Source organism: Bos taurus, chromosome 25 (assembly GCF_002263795.3).
Source record: "Bos taurus isolate L1 Dominette 01449 registration number 42190680 breed Hereford chromosome 25, ARS-UCD2.0, whole genome shotgun sequence".
NCBI classification, from domain to species: domain Eukaryota; kingdom Metazoa; phylum Chordata; class Mammalia; order Artiodactyla; family Bovidae; genus Bos; species Bos taurus.
Window position 1 is genome coordinate 39873748 of NC_037352.1, and position 19600 is coordinate 39893347.

General features: G+C 43.6%; 1 protein-coding gene across 4 annotated transcripts in view; it reads right to left on the reverse strand.

The window, feature by feature from the left end:
- Positions 1-19600, reverse strand: part of SDK1 (sidekick cell adhesion molecule 1) — a 746454-nt gene that overhangs the window by 421191 nt on the left and 305663 nt on the right. For all 4 annotated transcript variants that reach the window (XM_024985294.2, XM_059881629.1, XM_059881630.1 and 1 more), the window contains exons 3-4: positions 18739-18845; positions 16459-16606 (exon numbers count right to left, since the gene is read on the reverse strand). In XM_024985294.2, the coding sequence (XP_024841062.1) occupies positions 16459-16606; positions 18739-18845 (255 nt within the window). The remainder of the gene's footprint in view (positions 1-16458; positions 16607-18738; positions 18846-19600) is intronic.

Here is a 19600-nt window from a genome sequence, read left to right on the forward strand (position 1 = left end):
CTTTGGGTGATGAAAATATTCTGTTAGTGGTGGTGACTGCCCAGCTCTGAATACACTTGACCTTTGAACAATGCACGTTTGAACTGCACAGGGCCACCCATGTGTGGATGTTTTTCAATAGTAAGATTTCCAGTAGTCATGCATGGATGTGAAAGTTGGACCATAAAGGTGGCTGAGCACTGAAGAATTGATGCTTTCAAAATGTGGTGCTGGAGAAGACTCTCGAGAGTCCCTTGGACAGCAGGGAGATCAAACCAGTCAATCTCAAAGGAAATCAACTCTGGATATTCATTGCAAGGACTGATGTGGAAGCTCCAATCCTTTGCCCACCTGATGCGAAGAGCCAACTCATTTGAAAAGATTCTGATGCTGGGAAAAATTGAAGGCAAAAAGAAGAAGAGGGCAGCAGAGGATGAGATGGTTGAATCATATCACCAATTCAATGGACATGAACTTGGGCAAACTCTGGGAGATCGTGAGGGCAGTGAAGCCTGGCATGCTGCAGTCCATGGGGTTTTGAAGAGTTGGACATGACTTAGCGAATGAACAAATACTACAGTACTTGGGGTCTGTGGTCAGAGGAACTGGAGATGCGAAGGGCTGGCTGTAAGTTATATGTGGATTAACCCCGACACTGCTCAAAGGTCAACTGTATACTAAAGACCACTGAACTATACAGTTCAAAAGATATACTCTTTTTTGTAAATGATTTTTTTTTTAATTTTCATTTTTTGGCCACACTGTGCTGCATGTAGGATCTCAGTTCCCTGATCAACCAGGGATTGAGCCTATGCCCCCTGCAATGGAAGTGCAGAGTCGTAACCACTGGACTGCCAGGGAAGTCCCCAAGATATATTCTTTTAAAAGGATTAATGATAGTTGAGTTACATCTCAATAAAGCTTTTTTTACTTTTAATAAAAGGACTGTACAAGATGAACTATGCTGAAATGGCTACAATCCACTCACTAGATTGTGAGCCTTTCTGAGGCAGAATCACTGTATTGATCTTTTTATCCCCAGATCCTAGCACAGTGCTGACTGGTGCTTGGGCTGAATGGATGAAGGATGACCTTGAGATCAGTGACTGTCATGTGGATGCAAATTCTCCAGCAATTAGGTCTAACTAGGCTTTGCTTGGATCTCATTACAGCCAAGAATGAGCCCTCATGAGAAAATGATTCCGCATCACACAGACGTGACACTTTGTAATTCACAAAAGGCTATGATATCTGTTACTCTATCTGAATATCACACACAACAATAACATTCCTGTGAGGTGGGCCGGCCGGTTTATCATCACTTTCGTTTTCCAGATGGACAAATGGAGCCTCACTGAAGTTACAGACTGGCCCTAAGATACTTGCCTACACATGGCACTGTGGGGTCAGAGAGCGGGTGAGACATGCCCACTGCAGGCCTCTTTTGCAAATCACAGCCCTCTTGGGCAAGCTGAGACCACCTCTGCCGTCCACATTCACAGGGATAACCTGGACGGCATCTTTCCGGTGCTCAGCTCTATCCCTGGCTCCATCACTAACGGAGATTTGACCCTAAATCATGGAGCTACTCTCTTCCCCCACGCAGTCATCCACAAAATTGGTGTGATAAGACTTCCTCTACTTTCTCGACTGGGACGTCATGAAGATTTAGAGCGGTCTTGCAGAAAGGAACAGAGATAGGCTGGACCCTCCGTCGCACCTGCACGCACATCACTTACCCTCCCCAGCAGACCTTCCTCCTCCCGGGAATGCCGGCTCCCTCCGCTCCTCCGCAGAACCCCAGCCAACAAATGGGCAGGATGTTTTCACGTCTGACGTTCACACAATTGGTGTGACCCCATTTCATGTGTGAAAAAGCTACGTCCCCCAAACATTAACTAGGCCTGCCCAGAATCAGGAAAAGGTCAGAGTACAGCTGACTCTCAAAGTTGTCTCTTCTCAGAAAACCCAGAGTGCTATCCAAAGCCCACCCCACTCCTCAAACTTTGCCTGCACACAGGACTGCTCCTATTGACACCTGCATTCCTTGACCACTTCCATATACAGGATCTCCAGGACTCTGTGGGGGTACTGCTCCCCACCTCCTAAAAGGCTGCCACTCTTCCCACAAAGGGGGACCTGGGGACGCAGGCTGCCAACCAGACCAGCACCTCCTGCCAAGTTTAGCTGCCCAGGTCCCTCTGTGTGACCTTTGATCCTCTCCATGCCTCGCTGCCCTGACCTCTCCAGTTCACAGCTCCCCAGGGCCCTGGCCCTAAGGGCCACGAGGGCCCGGAAAGGACACAGCCTGTAAATTTCTCTTGGCTCTAAGAACATCCTTTCCTTCCTGGAGTTTCCTTCTCCTCCTCGTTTGTGTGGGAGGAACTCAGACTTGTATCCAACATTTCTTCCTGAAGATCCAGGTAAGACCAGACGTGAGCAGGCTTACCACAATACAGAGACCACAATACAGAGCCCCCAAGTGCGCGTGTAAGCTACCGAGCCACACTCGGCGGCTGGCTCTCCATGCACACGCAGGTGATACGCATCCCAGAGCGTTACCAGAAGGTGCCCTGGCAGGCCAGGCCCTGCGTCCGGGTTACAGATGAAATAGTGTCACCACGTCTTCTTGACTTATTAACTCCAGCAGGATCTCCTGGCCTGGGTCCAAAGCATATTTCCTTCACAGGGGATTTCGTGCTTCAGGAGTGACTTCCGTGGATGACACCAGTGCAACTCGGTGCTTTTAAATGAACAGATAAGTGAGTGAGTAAATGACCCAGATTTAGGGAGAGTGACGCGGACACGGATAATCTAAAAGGGAAGCTAATAAGCGGCACTGCTTTTTCACTGTGTAATAAACTCTGCGTGAGGTGCTCAGGTAGAAATGCCTCCCTGGTTGTCCAGCCAGCGGTAAGACTGGCTTAAATTTCCCAAGGACGTTTTAAGAAGGGGGCACTGGAGGAGGCATCTCTCTCTCTCTGCTACAGGAGCCATTGACCAAGGACCGAAAATTCATTGCAGAACAACCTAAAAAATCCATAGTTCCAAATGAGCTGATGATTAGGAAGCCGACTCTGAGTACTAATGCATGCTTCCTTATATAATTGAGAGCATAATGAGCAGAGAGGGGATGGTGATAAGAGGTGACGTTTACTCTACAGGATAGAAAGGGATTTCACATCTGTAATTCTGTCCACCAAATCAACGTTCCCCAGGATAACTCCAAGAGTGTGGTAGGGTAGGTACCATGATTTCATTTGGGATATCCCATCACATCATCTGTGTTGGGAGTAGTTAAAAGTCTTGTGCAAGGTCACACAGCTCCTAAGGGATGAAGCTGAGACAAAGACCTTTGTTTTCTGAGTCCCAGCCTAGTGCAGGCGGTCCCCACAGCACGTGCCCAGAATGAGCCAAGTTCTGTTATTTATTTATTTATGCAAGAAATACTTTCCATTCATCCAACAAACATTAACTTCTCAGTATGGCCAAACACCGAGCTAAGTGCTGGGCCTCCAAAGACAAAGAAATAACCCAATTAAAAAACGGGCAATTTGGGAGGATGGCATTGAAACATGTATAATATCATGTATGAAACGAGTTGCCAGTCCAGGTTCGATGCACGATACTGGATGCTTGGGGCTAGTGCACTGGGACGACCCAGAGGGATGGTATGGGGAGGGAGGAGGGAGGAGGGTTCAGGATGGGGAACACATGTATACCTGTGGCGGATTCATTTTGATATTTGGCAAGACTAATACAATTTGTAAAGTTTAAAAAACACATTTTTCTGAAGAAGGTATTCAAACTGCCAATAGGTAAATGAACAGGTGCTCAAAAATCACCAGTCACGAGAGAAATGCACATTAAAATGACCATGAGCTATCACCGTACACCTCGCCGAATGGTGATTATCAGAAGATAAGTGACGGCAAGTGCTACTGGGGATGCGGAGAGAAAAGAATCCTCACACGCTGTTGCTGCGAATGTGAACTGGCATAGCTACTAGGAGAACAATTTGGAGGTTCCTCAAAAAATTAAAAATAGGCATCTTTGACCCAGCAATTCCACCTCTGGGTACATATCCAAAGGAAATGGAATCAGTATCTTGAAAAGATATCTATAGTCCCACCATGTTCATAAGAACATTATTTATAATTGCCAAGACACAGAAGCAGCCTAAGTATTCACTGATGGATGAATGTGTATATGAATTTTATTCAGCCATAAAAAAGAAGATAAACTTGAGGAAATTATGCTAAGTGAAATAAGTGAAATAAGTCAGAGAGAGACACTGTATGATCTCATATGCAGAATCTAAAAATCTGAACTCACAGAAAGAGAGAACAGCTTGGCGGTTCCCAGAGTGTGTCCTGGGGGAAAACAGACGATAGTGGTCTAGCCATAGGTAAGTAGGTCCCGAGGATGCGATGGACCACATGGTCCATTACAATACTATACTGCACATTTGACAGTTGTTAAGAGAGTAGATATTAAGTTTTCACCACAAGAAAAAGTCTTTAACTATGGGTTGTAGGGAATGTTAACTAAACTTACTGAGATACATATATATCAAATCGTGATGCTGCACGTCTTAATACAATGTTACACGTCAATACATCTCAGTAATACTGTACTGGGGCGGGGGGAGGGGAGACAAAGAAAAACTGTTCCCTGCTTCTACAGGTTATTATAAGTAACAAACAACCAACTTTATGCAAGGCAGATAGACAGATGACAGCCATTAAGAAGCATATTATTTAGTGGTACATACTGCCTCTTGGGAAACCTGTATGCAGGTCAGGAAGCAACAGTTAGAACTGGACATGGAACAACAGACTGGTTCCAAAGAGCAAAAGGAGTATGTCAAAGCTGTATATTGTCACCCTGCTTGTTTAACTTATATGCAGAGTACATTATGAGAAACGCTGGACTGGAAAAAGCACAAGCTGGAATCAAGATTGCCGGGAGAAATATCAATAACCTCAGATATGCAGATGACACCACCCTTATGGCAGAAAGTGAAGAGGAACTAAAAAGCCTCTTGATGAAGGTGAAAGAGGAGAGTGAAAAAGTTGGCTTAAAGCTCAACATTCAGAAAACTAAAATCATGGCATCTGGTCCCATCACTTCATGGGAAATAGATGAGGAAACAGTGTCAGACTATTTTTGGGGGCTCCAAAACCACTGCAGATGGTGACTGCAGCCATGAAATTAAAAGACGTTTACTCCTTGGAAGGAAAGTTATGACCAACATACATAGCATATTCAAAAGCAGAGACATTACTTTGCCAACAAAGGTCCGTCTAGTCAAGGCTGTGGTTTTTCCTGTGGTCATGTATGGATGTGAGAGTTGGACTGTGAAGAAAGCTGAGCACCAAAGAATTGATGCTTTTGAACTGTGGTGTTGGAGAAGACTCTTGAGAGTCCCTTGGACTGCAAGGAGATCCAACCAGTCCATCCTAAGGGAGATCAGTCCTGGGTGTTCACTGGAAGGACTGATGCTGAAGCTGAAACTCCAGTACTTTGGCCACCTCATGCAAAGAGTTGACTCATTGGAAAAGACCCTGATGCTGGGAGGGATTGGGGGCAGGAGGAGAAGGGGATGACAGAGGATGAGAAGGCTGGATGGCATCACCGACTCGATAGACGTGAGTTTGAGTGAACTCTGGAAGTTGGTGATGGACAGGGAGGCCTGGTGTGCTGCGATTCATGGGGTCGCAAAGAGTCGGATACGGACACGACTGAGCGACTGAACTGAACTGAACTAATAAATGCATTTACAAATGCCTCTTGCTCATGGTTGTTGCTGTTTCAAAACAAAATGTGGACACAGATTTAAGAGCTAAAAAAAAGAGCAAGGTATGATTCAACTAACACATTCCGGGCTTGGCAACTTCAGAATTTATTGTTCATTAAAACTGTATTTTAATTATCCTAGTTTTAATTAAAGTATTATGTAGAGCTGGTGAAATGCAATTATGTGCAACTGACTTAAGATGTATAATAGGCTAATATTTGTAAAGAAATGCATTATTGTCACTAGATCTGCTCATGGAAAATGAAGTGGTATTTTATTTTCAAATGAAAAATTGGTACATAGAATATTAAACTCTTGCCATTAAACACTACATTGCCCACTCAAATGGAACCGAGTAACTGTGAGATGCCCACACCCACGCCCAGGCTACTTCCTCTCCACAGGAATGGTCCTCTGGCTGTGACATGCCCTGTGTCCCAAAGCAGGGGCGCAGGGTCAGCTGCCTGCACATGCCCAGGGACCTTCACCCTCTGCATTCTGCTGTGGTTAGAACAACCAGAACAAAAAGAACTCTCTAGGCTTCAGCAATCAGCATTTGGAAAGCCCATGGAGCATGCACAGCAAGCCAAGGCAGCGGTGCTGTGCCCCGGGGCTCCAGCACACTCTCTGCCCTGGATCCCTCCTTCCCAGCTTACTCTAAGTCCCAGAAGACGTCCACAGACACAGCGCATGCTCAGCCACATGTACTCAAGACACTTCCAGAGCAGGTGTCAGGACATGACTGCTGTGTGCAACGTCGTGTGGGTGACAGAGTGCCTCAGGCCTCATGTCCTTGAGCACCAGTCGGTCAGTCGCTTCTCACCGGTTATCTCCTCGCCAGTCAGTCAGTCGCTTCTCACCGGTTATCTCCTCGCCAGTCGGTCGGTTGCTTCTCACTGGTTATCTCCTCGCCAGGTGGTCAGTCACTTCTTACCGGTTATCTCTTCACCAGTTGGTCAGTCGCTTCTCACCATTATTTCTTCCCACACCCCTTACCAGCACATACCCACCCTGACTCCCTAAGAGTCTAAGTCCACCCACAAGGACTCAACCGGGCCCCCCTCCTGAACTGCATCACCAGATCCCATCAAGTGGAAGGGACTGGATGGAGCAGCCAAGGAGAGGATGAGAGGATAGGAGGTGCCGGAGCACCCGCCTCCCCTCAGTCCCCCACTCAGGCGCTCTACCACCCCACAGCCATAGTCGTCTGACTCTGCCAAACTGGATCACCCGTCACTTCCTCCCAATACAACACACAGACAACCAAAAGCCACCTCCCTCCTGCAAACCCTCCGCATCCTTGTTTCTCAGTCCTGTGTGCCAGGCTACGTACTTCACCCTTCTTTGAACCCAACGACCTTCTCTGCAACTGCACCAGAACCTCTCAGCTTTCCTGACACAGTCCATGACCACAAACCACAAAGGTGCGGTTGCACTCAAATGGGCCTCTAAGTCCAGCGTGTGGCTCGATTTGCTGTTGACTCTCCAGATAATTATTTAATACCTTCACTTCTCTCCTTGTGTCACACTTCACTCTAAACGTATAACTTATTCCCAATATTCACAGAGGAAATAAAAATCACAAGAAAGTCCTCAGCTTTCCACAAGCACATCTGCAAACAGCATGCATCCATGCTCTGTGTGGAAGTGGCCCTTGAGTCTACTCTCTTGCCCTCTACTCTAGCCCTGACGGGGCCCCCACCACACTGGGGCCCTGCTTCCCGTGCTGGTGGTAAGAGTGTCTGTGCTGCCCAGCCTCCTCCAGGACTCTGCCCCTCGCCCACATCTCACTGGGTCCCCACGTCCTTCTTCTCTAGGAGAGCATTTCTGTAGCACACAAACATTCTCAGTCATTTTGCACCTTGAACACTGGTGCTGCCCCCCACTATCTCATGGACACTTGCCATTTCACTGCAGCCATTCCCAATAAAAATCCCCCCAGAGTTATTTCAGCTTGCTATCTTTACAGCCTTCTCTGTTATTTTAAATATGCTAAAATTGTAATTACTGAGCATTTCCTAATTAGAGAAAATAATAAAATGATGACCAATATTTCCAACATCCTACTTCCTCCTGGGTTCAACATCCCTTGTCCTCAAGCTGGTCCTTAGCAGCTCTTCCAGCAAAGTTCTCAGAAATGTATATTCTCAATCTTCCTCAAGCTGGTCCTTAGCAGCTCTTCCAGCAAAGTTCTCAGAAATGTATATTCTCAATCTGAAAAGGTCTTCCTTCCTCCCTTACTCTTGGATGTTAACTTGGCTGGATATGAAATTCTGTGATGACCATTGTAGCCTCAAGTATGATCATCTTCTCTATTATTGCAGTCAACTGTCATCTAACTAATGTTTTGAGAAAATCTGAATTGTGTGTATGGTTGCTTTTAAGGCTTCTTCTTTGTCTTTGAGGTTCTACAGTTACACTATAATAAGTTTAAATTTGGATTTAGTTTTATTTATCTTACTTGCAACCTTTTCTGTTTCTTGACTCTGAAGGTTCCTCATGTTAGGAAATACTGCAATAATTCTCTCTCTGAATGTTACCTGCCCCATTTTCTTCATTCTTCCTTTCCGGGGCTCTTCTTAGATTTCTACTGATTATTCTATCCTCTTGGCCTGCCTTCTGTATTTTCCATCTTTTTATTTCTGTGCTTTATTCTGAGTATTTTCCTTCAATCTAGCAAAACAATATTTCTTACTTTAGCTGTAATATTGTCTGCTCTTTCACCCATTCAATTGGTTTTTTAAATAAATGATTGTATTTTTCACTTCAAGAAATTTAGTTTTTCTCTATTTGGCTCTTTTTAAAGTCAGCACATTAAAAGATGTTCAACATCATTAGCCATTACGGAAATGCAAATTAAAAAACACAAGGAGTTATAATTACATACCCATCAAGATGGCTAGAATAAAAAATAGTGACAAGATTGAATGCTGGTGAGGAAGCGAAGACACTGGGTCACTTCCACCACTGGTGGGGATACAAAATCGTACAGTCACTCTGGAAATAGTTTGGAATTTCCTTAAAAAAAAAAAAAAAAACTCAACACGCAAATACCAGACACCCAGCTGCTGTGTCCCTGGGCATTTATTCCAGAAAAATGAAGACATATTCACACAAAACATATACAAGAATATTTACAGCAGCCTTATTCATAGGGTGAAAACCTGGATACAACCCAAATGTCCTTCACCAGGTGAATGGTTGTATGAGCTGTGATATGTCCATGCAATGGAAAACCACAAAATAACAGGGACTCTGGATACAACCCAAGTGTCCTTCACCGGGTGAACGGTTATATGAGCTGTGGTATGTCCACACGATGGAAAACCACACCATAAAAGGGAATCTGGTACTCGCATCTGCAATAACCTGAACGAATCGGAACTATGCTGAGTGAAAAAAGTCAACAGTAAAAAGTCACAGACCATATGATTCCATTTACAGAACATTCTCTGAATGATACAATTACAGAAATGGAAACCAGCTTTGTGACTGTCAGAATTTGGGGCACGGATGAGGGTTGGAGGAAAGGGATTGTGATATAAACAGGCAGCGTAGCAGGAATATTCTGTGTTTTGAGTGTATCAGCCTTAATATCCTGGCTGTGATGCTGCACAACAGCCCTACAAGGTCTCACAACCTTGTGGGGAAGCAGCTAAAAAGCATATGGGAGCTCCCTGTGTGACTCCTAACCACTGCATACGAATCCACAATTAACCCAAATACCAAGTCTGATTAAAAATGAGGAAAAACCAAATATTATATGATTTCACTCATATGAGGGACCTACTGGCATCAAATATCAATAACCTCATATATACAGATGACACCACCCTTATGGCAGAAAGTAAAGAGGAATTAAGGAGCCTCTTGATGAAGGTGAAAGAGGAGAATGAAAAAGCTGGCTTAAAACTCAACATTCAAAAAACTAAGATCATGGCATCTGGTCCCATCACATCATGGCAAGTAGATGGAGAAACAATGGAAACAGTGACAGACGTCATTCTTGGGCTCCAAAATCACTGCAGGTGGTGACTGTAGCCATGAAATTAAAAGATGCTTGCTCCATGGAAGAAAAGCTACGACAAACCCAGACAACATATTAAAAAGCAGAGGCATTACTTTGCCAACAAAGGTTTGTATAGTCAAAGCTATGGTTTTTCCAGTAGTCATGTATGGATGTGAGAGCTGGGCAATAAAAAAGGCTGAGCGCTGAAGAACTGATGCCTAAAAACTGTGGTGCTGCAGAAGACTCTTGAGAGTCCCTTGGACAGCAAGGAGATCAAACCAATCAATTCTACAGGAAATCAATTCTGAATATTCATTGGAAGGACTGATACTAAGGCTGAAGCTCCAATGCTTTGGCCACCTGATGCGAAGAGCCGACTCATTGGAAAAGACCCTGATGCTGGGAAAAATTGAAGGCAGGAGGAGAAAGGGATGACACAGGATGAGATGGTTGGATGGCATCACTGACTCAACAGAGAAGAGTGTGAGCAAATCCCAGGAGATAGTGAAGGACAGGGAATCCTGGTGTGCTGCAGCCCATGGGGTTGCAAAGAGCTGGACATGACTGAGCAAGTAAACAACAGCAGCTGGCATCAAACTCTGGAGACAGAAGGTGGAGGGTGGATGCCAGGGGCTGGGGGCGGGACGGACAGCTAAGGGTGAACGCGGACAGTGTTTCAGTTTACAGGATGAAGGGGCTCCAAAGGTGGGGTGGTGGTGATGATGGCTGCCCAGCAAAATGAATACAGTTAATGACACTTAATTTACAGAGAAAAATAGTTAAGGTAGATTTCAGGCTACACATAGTTTGCCACAATTTCAAAAAAATTTCCAAAAATAAAACCCACAAACACTTCAAAAGATGTACCACTGTGCGTGGAATACAACCCAGATTCTTTCCCAAATTCTGGCACCTCCAGGATCCCATTTCCCCTCTTGGGCCCCTTCTCTGTCCACTCTCTGTTCACAATGCCCTGAGCACCAGACCACCAGTTAGCAAAGGCGACAGGCTTTGTCCTGGATTTGCATATATGTGACCCCACTGCTCAGAATATTCGTCCTCTAGATCTGTGCATGGCTCGCTCCTCCTCCTTCGGACAGGAGCCCAAGAGTACAGTGGGGCACAGGGGCAAAGTGTGGGCTCAGCACCGACCAGCTGTTGGCCTCTCTCTGTCGCTGCTCCTTTCAGCAGAGTGACAGTAATGTTAATAACAATACAACCCACCGGGCTGCTGTGGGGCTTCGGTGAATCAGTACAGAGAAAACACTTCAAGCGGCGCCTAGCACTCAAAAAATACCTAAAAACAATACTTATCAACAGCACCTCAAAAATATCACAGAAATCATGTCCAACAAAAGAAGGCAGAAACAAAGGATTCCGTATTCTGTGATTCTATTTATAAGCAATTCTAGAATAAGCAAACTAACCTATGGTACCAGAGTGAGATTAGGGGCAGAGTGTGGCGGGACCAGGGGTAAGAACTGTCCTAGGCAACTTGATTAGGAGGGTGACAATACCCGTGTATACACTTGCTAAAATTCATCAACCTGTGTCCTTAAAATCTGTATGTCCTGTTGTATGTAAATTACAACTCAACAAAGTGGATTTTAAAGCCTCACCTGCACAGAGGCGTCCTTGGCCACACCCTGCTCCTGCTCAGCTCTCTCCCACCCACCTTTCTACACCCCTCGTCACTTTCATCATCCTCTGGATACGCCTGTGTTTCCACGCTGGACCATGACTCCGGGAGAGCAGAAGCTCCAATGTCCTCAGGCCCCTACCTGGCCTGAGCAGCTGGAACAGTGCCTGGCACAGAACAAGTGCTCAGCAAGTACCTACTACATGCAGGAAGGAAGAAAGAGCAGTGGAGAGGCAGGCCTGGCCCTGAGCATTGCTGGTGCAGACACCAGAAAGGACCTCAGAGGCCACCAACGATGCTGTCCTCATTTTTGACATGAGAAAATGGAGGCAAAGGAGAGTAAGTCATCTTCCCAAGGTCAGAATTAATGGTGGAAGCAGGTCTGGAGCTCGCATCTCCTAGTCTTCTTTACTTATACAAATATGGCTCAATTCACACGTATAGACATACTCTATAAACATTCACAAAATGCCTATAAAACATAATATGAAAATTTTAAAAGCATATTATTTTGAAAGCCCAGTTAACTATAAAAATATTATTACAACCAGATCTACTTCATTCAAGCATTAAGTTGTGACTCCCAATACAAGTGCTAATTTAAATACATCTTTCTTGCAGCACCTGAAATGAAACGGTAATAGGTTAATGGATGTTGGAGTATTTAAGCATGGACAATCATGAGTCAGACTGTTTTCAAGTCACCTGGGATGCTGTTTCCTGCCCATACTTCACAATTCAGCTCATTCTGAGCAAGTCATCTCACAAAACTGACTGAAGGTTTGAAATATTTAGTCTATAAACCTCGCATTCCTAGGAAAACACATGCCTGTACACTTGTGCTTACACATTCCCGTCAGGTAGGCTAAGGGTGCAGTTTGAGAGTAAGAACCTGCAATTAAGCAGAAGAATGGCACTGCACAGAACACGTTTCTGCGTCCTAATCTGATAACTACCAACATGAATTACCTCCCGGAGGTAAGAGGAGTACTGAATGACATCAGCATTCACATTTCATATTTTGAGAAATAAAAGGAAACAAAGAACATATATCTAAGCTGAAATAACACAGAACAATTTTATTATCAAAGTAGACTATACTTATAAGGTAAGGCTATACTCATCTCTGACGTGCAAAGATAGCAAACTAACTGTTCGGATTCAGTAAATCAGAAAAACACATAAGCACTTTTTTCATCTTTTCAGATAAATAAAACCTATAATTACCAATTCAAAATTCTAAGTATATCTTATTCTCAATTCTTTCAAAATATTGTTTGCTTTTCCAAGATATATTTCGCCTTCATTAGCACCACTTTCTCCTGAGGTTTGTTATGTCTCTCCCCTACCCCCCTGTTTTGGTGAGGATGTTTATACTACTACAGGAATTTCCTTCACATTCCTCATTTGTTCCGTTTTTCCAGTATTGCATCTCTGCTCTGCACAGCACCAGGCCAAGGAGGGCGATAAACACAGACATCTTAGATGGTCAGGACTCAGGGGAGGTGAAAACCCCTTGAGGAGACAGCATCTACAGACACAGGGCAGGGTCGTGACTCTCGCTAGCTAACGTCTCCAGGGGAGATGTTGAAAGAAAGTGGCCACGTCTGCCACATGCTGGTCACAGGGACAGACCCTCAGCTTAACTGCTCCAGACCCAAGACACTTGCCTCCAGGTGAGACCCCTACCTTCCCACCGTATCAGTCCCCTGTGGAGCCCTCTGCCTTCAGTCCCTTTGCCGTGTTACCACCCATACACCACAGTTTCAGGAACTGGGACATGCATCCCCTTGGGAGGTCCTGCTCCCTGCTCCTCGGGCCTCAGGAGGGGCCCTGGCTGCCACCCCGTCTGCTTCGGTTGGCCAGGCTCTGCAGTTCTCCAAACACTCCAACACGCTTCCTTGGTGCTTAGCCAGAGGCATCCTCTGTGACTTGCAGCCAAGAGCATCTTAACTGATACGATGGAACGCTCTGGGCTTTGTTCCCTGGCGTGTATGGTCCATATGCACTGTAAAGCCTATAAGTAACAATACAGCAACCACCCCCAAGGTTCACCAAGCTGCCTTTGCTAACCTTGAAAGTGGTATACACAACTGTCCAATGACTGGATCCCCTTGGTCATCCAAGGGGATGTCACTCTTAACAAAACAATCCAAAACAAATGTCTACACCTTAATTAGAAGGGCGTGTTTGCCTTCTCTTTGTCAAGAATTTCTGAAGATAGGGACCAACAGACCCAATACAGAGAGGACAAACAGCACACATGCAGGCATGTTCACGGACGTGGGCGTGTGATTGTGTGAGCCTGTGGCTCATGGCAAACCCAGGCTAACCTACAGTATTTCAACTTGAAAGCTGCTGTTCTAAAACAGGAGGAAAAAGATGAAAGCAGTAAAAGGAAAAAATAAATCAAAAGCACGAAGAAGGTTCGGCAAAATAAAGTGAAACGAAGAATTGGCCTGATGCAGAAGAGAGCTTGAGATGTAGAGTCGGCAGACCTGGGTTAGAGCCCCGACTCTGCCATTTGTCAGCTATGCGCCCTTGGGTGGGTCATTTAACAACTCCAGTCTTCAGTTCTGATAGCTAATTATACCTGCCTCAGTAGGCGACTCTGAGGATTAGAGAAGATATGTTTAAAGTACTCAATAATAGCTGCTGTTAGTATTATTAATAGACTATTCAACTAATTTTTCAAGTTGAAAAACATTAGACTCACCTTTTCCCTTGAAAATGAAAAAAAAAACAACAGTCATTTAATTTTAAGCCTAAAGCTCACATTTCTCAGGTTATGAGATAATGTTAAAGCGTGGCGGGGAAGGGGTGGCAAGGTGAGGAGGCCCCTCCTTCCCTTGACGGCGGTCCATCCCTCCCGTGTGTTAGGGCGCTAACCCCAGGAATCGGTAAAAGCCGATGGAGAGGTCTGAGCTGCCTCAATAGGCGTGAAACACCTTGAGCCAAACGCTCCGTTTTAAGTGACGCCTCTCACGGTCAAGAACAGACCTAATGCCATCTGAGTTTTGTCTGCCCGCCATCTGGGCAGAGGCGATGCGTAAGTGCTCTTCCACCTGAGGTCTGAGCTGGACTTCATTGGAAGTGTAAAGTAATACATCTGTGAACGATGCATAAACTTGTGGAGATAACTACGCAAGTACTGATTTATGATACCTCGCACAGCAGGTACTTAATAAATATGGGGGTGATGATGAGGTGGAAAATACGAAACTAAAAGGCCTTGAGAAAGTGTAAATATCCATAATCAGCCTCATCTCATCTCTTAAAAAAAAGAAGCCATCAGGCATATTACTCTACTGAGACTGGAGATTTATCAGTCACTTCACGGTGGTAAGCAGACTGTCTGCTATGACACTAAGTTAAAGCCCTATGAGTATCTTTTGTGTTATTGGCTCACCAGGAATTAAGCAGTCTTCAGCAAGAAATCACAAGTTAAAAAAAAAAAAAAAAAAACAAGCTTACAAAATTAAGAGTTGTTATTTCTTTCTGCATCCTTTTGTACTTGAATAAATGTTGTCTCAGGAACATAGCTAGACAATGGATTAACAAATGAATTACTTTGTAGTTATTTGCTACTGAATGAAAATAATCCTCCACCACAGACACTAATTAGAAGCTCCAGTGTTTGAGGGGAAGCCTAAGTCAACCTACCCGCCCTTCCGAGGACTGACTCTTTCCACCCGTGCCCAGCCACACTGTGCTCAACACAAGGACCTTCCAGAACACTGCACAGGAATCTACCTCAGCTGCCTTATTCTCAGCCCCACCACCCTCTAAGAAAACGAGAAATTGATCCCTTATCTCTGTTTCACACCAATTCCAGAGGCATTTGTTATAATTGGAATCAATATAAACGTGGATACCTAAGCAAGTTTCAATAAAATACAGAAAAAGGGCATAAGTTATCCCATTTCCCAAGGTAATTTATATTTTTACTAGAATTTTAAAATATGGCTTTTACATATTTCAGTATTTTTCCTGTTTTCAATAACCAGGATAGAAACATTTGCTAAATAAGCTTAAGAATTATGTAGGCACAAACAGAGTTCTGATGCCCAGGCAGAAGAGTGGGGATTCTGGGCTTAAAGACAGGACCGAGTGGACGGTCAAGTGGGGAGAAAGCATATTTGAAAAACCATTCAGCAAATTCTCTTACACATAACCTTTCTGGGAAAAAAATAAAACCATTTTCTTCTCACAGTTTTTGTTTTTTTTTTCCTGAGTGCAACCATCTGATGGCATAAATATTTGACATTTAGCCCAAGATTATAGCATTTCATGATCCTTTCAGAAATGTCCATCCTCAAAACCTTTATATTCAGTATATTATCTTTAAATTACATTGCAAAATGCCCACTTATGAAATATATCCGAAATGTTCTTTTTAATCACTTAAAGCTTTCAAATGCAGAAACTATCTTGCATTAGATAAATATCTTAAATGGGAGATAGGCAAGAACACCTTGAAATAATGCTTATCTAATCACAAAGCAACTGCTCTGCAATAGATGGGTGAACCACTAATTAGACAAAGGGAAATAAAACTGTCATGGTAGGATAAAAGGATAAAGAGAAATAAGCAGTAATTACTGTTTTATCGTCAGAGAAAGTAGTATCAAATGTGGCTCAGTAAAAAGAGGGAAAAACCCTACAGCTCTGTAAGTAAATACCAGAACTCATTAAATTAGTACTTGGAGCTCAGTACAACTCAGGATGACAACGGCATCTCAAAAAAGTGCATTCAGAAAAGGAAAAAAAAAAAAAAAACCACCATAAAGAGTGAGTGAGGGTGCTTTAGTTAGGGCATGTGCTATACTGGAGAATAACATTACATGAGGCTTTCCTTAAACTGCTTAAAAATGTCCAAGCCAGTCTTAAAATAGCTCTTGATTAAGGCTCGAAGTAGGTCTAGGAGACCAGGTTACTCTTTCTGAAGCTTAATTGGCACACTTAATATGTACAGTGGTACCGACCGGTGTCACGAGACGTGTTTCGAACTGCAGGTTTGGAACAACTTACATCCTGCTGCTGGGGATAATCTTGTGCCCATCTCGGAACCACGTCACCTGGGGCCGGGGGCAGCTGCTGATGGGCGGCAAGCTGAGGACGGCTGCGCGGCCTTCCGAGACCACTCGTCTCTCGTCTGCATCCGTGAAATCTCCCATATCTGTAGAGGAAAACCAGACTTCTAAGTTCCAGAAGACTCTTTTTGAGAGGGAGGGAGGTCAAAGATGGACACTCTGTTTTATGGCAAAGTCACCGACGTCGCCCTCATGGAGCAGTGAGACCACAGAGGAGCGTTCCTGCCGATGAGTGCAGGCTGGGGGCGGGGAGAAGCGAGGGCAGGAGCCGCGGGCCTCCAGAGGGCCCACAGGACGCGTGCGTCAGCAGAGCTCCGTGGTCTTTGTGTTGCTGCCGCAACAGGACAAGGACACGTGTGCCACCGATTTTAATACTGACGTCTTTGTGGGAAAGCATCCTCCTGCTGCATGAAGCATTTGCCCAGAAGCGCTAAGAAAATGCCTTCGGATACCGCCCAGACCTCTGCCGCCGGTTCTGCCCAGGCAGCCCTGTTCAGCTTCGCCGCTGTTTCTGGGGTGAAGGCTTCCTGAAAGAATCTTCCGGGAGAAGTGTTTTTTTAACCATTAGTTCACTTTTGGAGAGTTCTCTAAACCCCATGCTACTGACTTCATTTGGGGCAGGTAGGTTTTGTTCCAGTCTTTGTGCTACTTACTGGTTTAGAGCATTTAAAAAATAGGATCACAGGGAAAAACCCAGACATTACAATGTGGGTATATGTGGCCAATTTTAAAATTAGTACCATCTGAAAGGTTTGAAAAATTTTCATATTATGAGTAGCTACAGATATATGTATATACACATGGGTATGGAATTCATATACATTTGGAACAGTCTATAAAATATCTCTATTATCAATGAACTCGTGATTCAAAAGAAAGTATTTACTATGTTGCAAGCAGTATTTAATAGTCTAGGAAACATATGAAACAATGAAACGGATTAGGATATTCACAGGTAAAGTGAAATTTGTTATCAAAGAGAGAAATTAGAGATAAGAAAGTCTAGCCCTAGAGATAAACGATAGCAAGAAAAAAGCCCAAAATTAAATTTTATAAACTAGTACTTAATATATTATAATAAATTCTAAGCTTATTCAAATATATTTTGAGTACTGACCTTAATTTTTTATTTGTGAATTGTTTTCAATTATTCAATTGAATAAAAATTCTGAATTATTCTGCAGACAGGTTTAGTTGAGTGACTTCACCACCACAATTCAGAAAAATGAAGCCTTCCTAGTAATTAAAACTAAACACGTATAGCATCAGCACCGTACACAGTCACTAGTAATTACAGGGGAAAAGTAGAATAACTAGAAATTATTTTATTTTATACAGTAACACTGAAAACTGCAAGCCTTAACTGGGGTCAAAATGACAAGTGAGAAAATACCTTCATCATTGGTTGACGTGACCCAATTTAGGAACTCTTTAGAATTCTCTAAAATCTATTATGAGGCATTAATATGCAACTTAAAATAACAACACTTTTTGCTTTCTTTTAAATAAAGAGACATTTTGGTTATAAATTCAGAATATAATAAAGCCTACAGGCCACTTTACATGGACCCTACCCATCACAGATTTTGGACTAAAGTATTAAAACTAAATATTAATACTGAAGTATTAAATACTTTGAATTGGCCGACTCCCCTCTCCACCATTCTGCTAAACACTACACCAAAATTCCAGTCCCTGCCTTCTGATATCCCCTCTGGTTACTTTTAAAAGTTTCATTCTCTAAAATGGTCTGCCCAGCAGAGAATTATTAACTCACTCCAGAATTGAGACATGCTATCCGTGGACTTGGGCAGTTGAAGGATTTCTAAACAAATCATCATTGGAGAGAACTGGCTACAAACAGACAAAATCTTATCTGAGTTTAACTTTTTTATTTTAAAAACATTTGAATCTGAATATAACAAAAGCTGAGAGCAGCTAATTCATAAAGCAGAAAGCATCTTGCTCATTTTTCCTATCCTCCACGGGGCCTTATCTCCTAAATTGAAAGAAGTGGCATTCACCTCACCAGCCCCACCATCATCGTCGGACCAGCTGCATTCGGTATTTACTTATCTCTCAACCAATTTTAGCAATTATCCTCTTCCAAATAGAACCCGAGATAGAAACTCAACTCCCACCATGGTCAAAGGTGACTTTGATTAGCGTGCCCACAGACACTGTTTAACATTTGTAGATGTTTTCACTGTGCACGTACATGCGACTTGAACTTCCGATCTTCTTTGCAAGAGTGCTCCCATTCTGTTCCGAACAATGCAGCGGTAAAACCCGGCATCCAGCCTTTGCAAAGATGGAATAACGTACCTGCCAAACAGCAAAAAGCAGTGTTAATGGTTGTATAACTACACAGCCAGCCATGACACCCAATCTAGTATATTTTGGTATCTAGCAGCAAAAATATTTTAATTTTGGTAAACTAATATCTATGCACCCCTTTGCTGACCAACAGGCTCACTGCAACCGCAGTTTATCTGTGAGGCTATGTAATGGCTGTTTGTCTCTCCAACTAGGCTGTGACTACCCCACACCCCATGGACCCGTCTTGTTCACCACTGTACCCCATGCCATCATGTAGACACATCACTCAAAATGGCCTCAATGAAAGATAACTGTTAAAAAGCTGAAAAGCATTCCACTTAAACTAGGCCTTTTGATTTTTTTTTATAATTCCTTTTCTTAGAATTTCTAAAAATTCTTTCTAGAACTGCAACAGTTATGTGCTCCTGCATCAAAGTTCAGACAACGTGGGATGAGACACAGGCCTCATTCAGGCTAAGCGAGAGGGACACCAGGACACAGCTCTGCTCCCCACAAAGAGCAGAGCCTTTGGGCAACATTCACTCCACACACCTGCCTTTCTTCTACACATATGGCCTGATATTAACTTTAAAATCTTTCCTGATTGACTAAAAGTTTCTTTTATTTGTATTTTCCATTCCTATGATTATAAATAACCATTCCTCAAATCAATGCCTTTCTAAAAAGATCAGTAAATATTACAGGGGGGAAAAGGTAGTTAGAAGACATGGTCTCCATAAAAGCCCTGGTTTTTTATAATT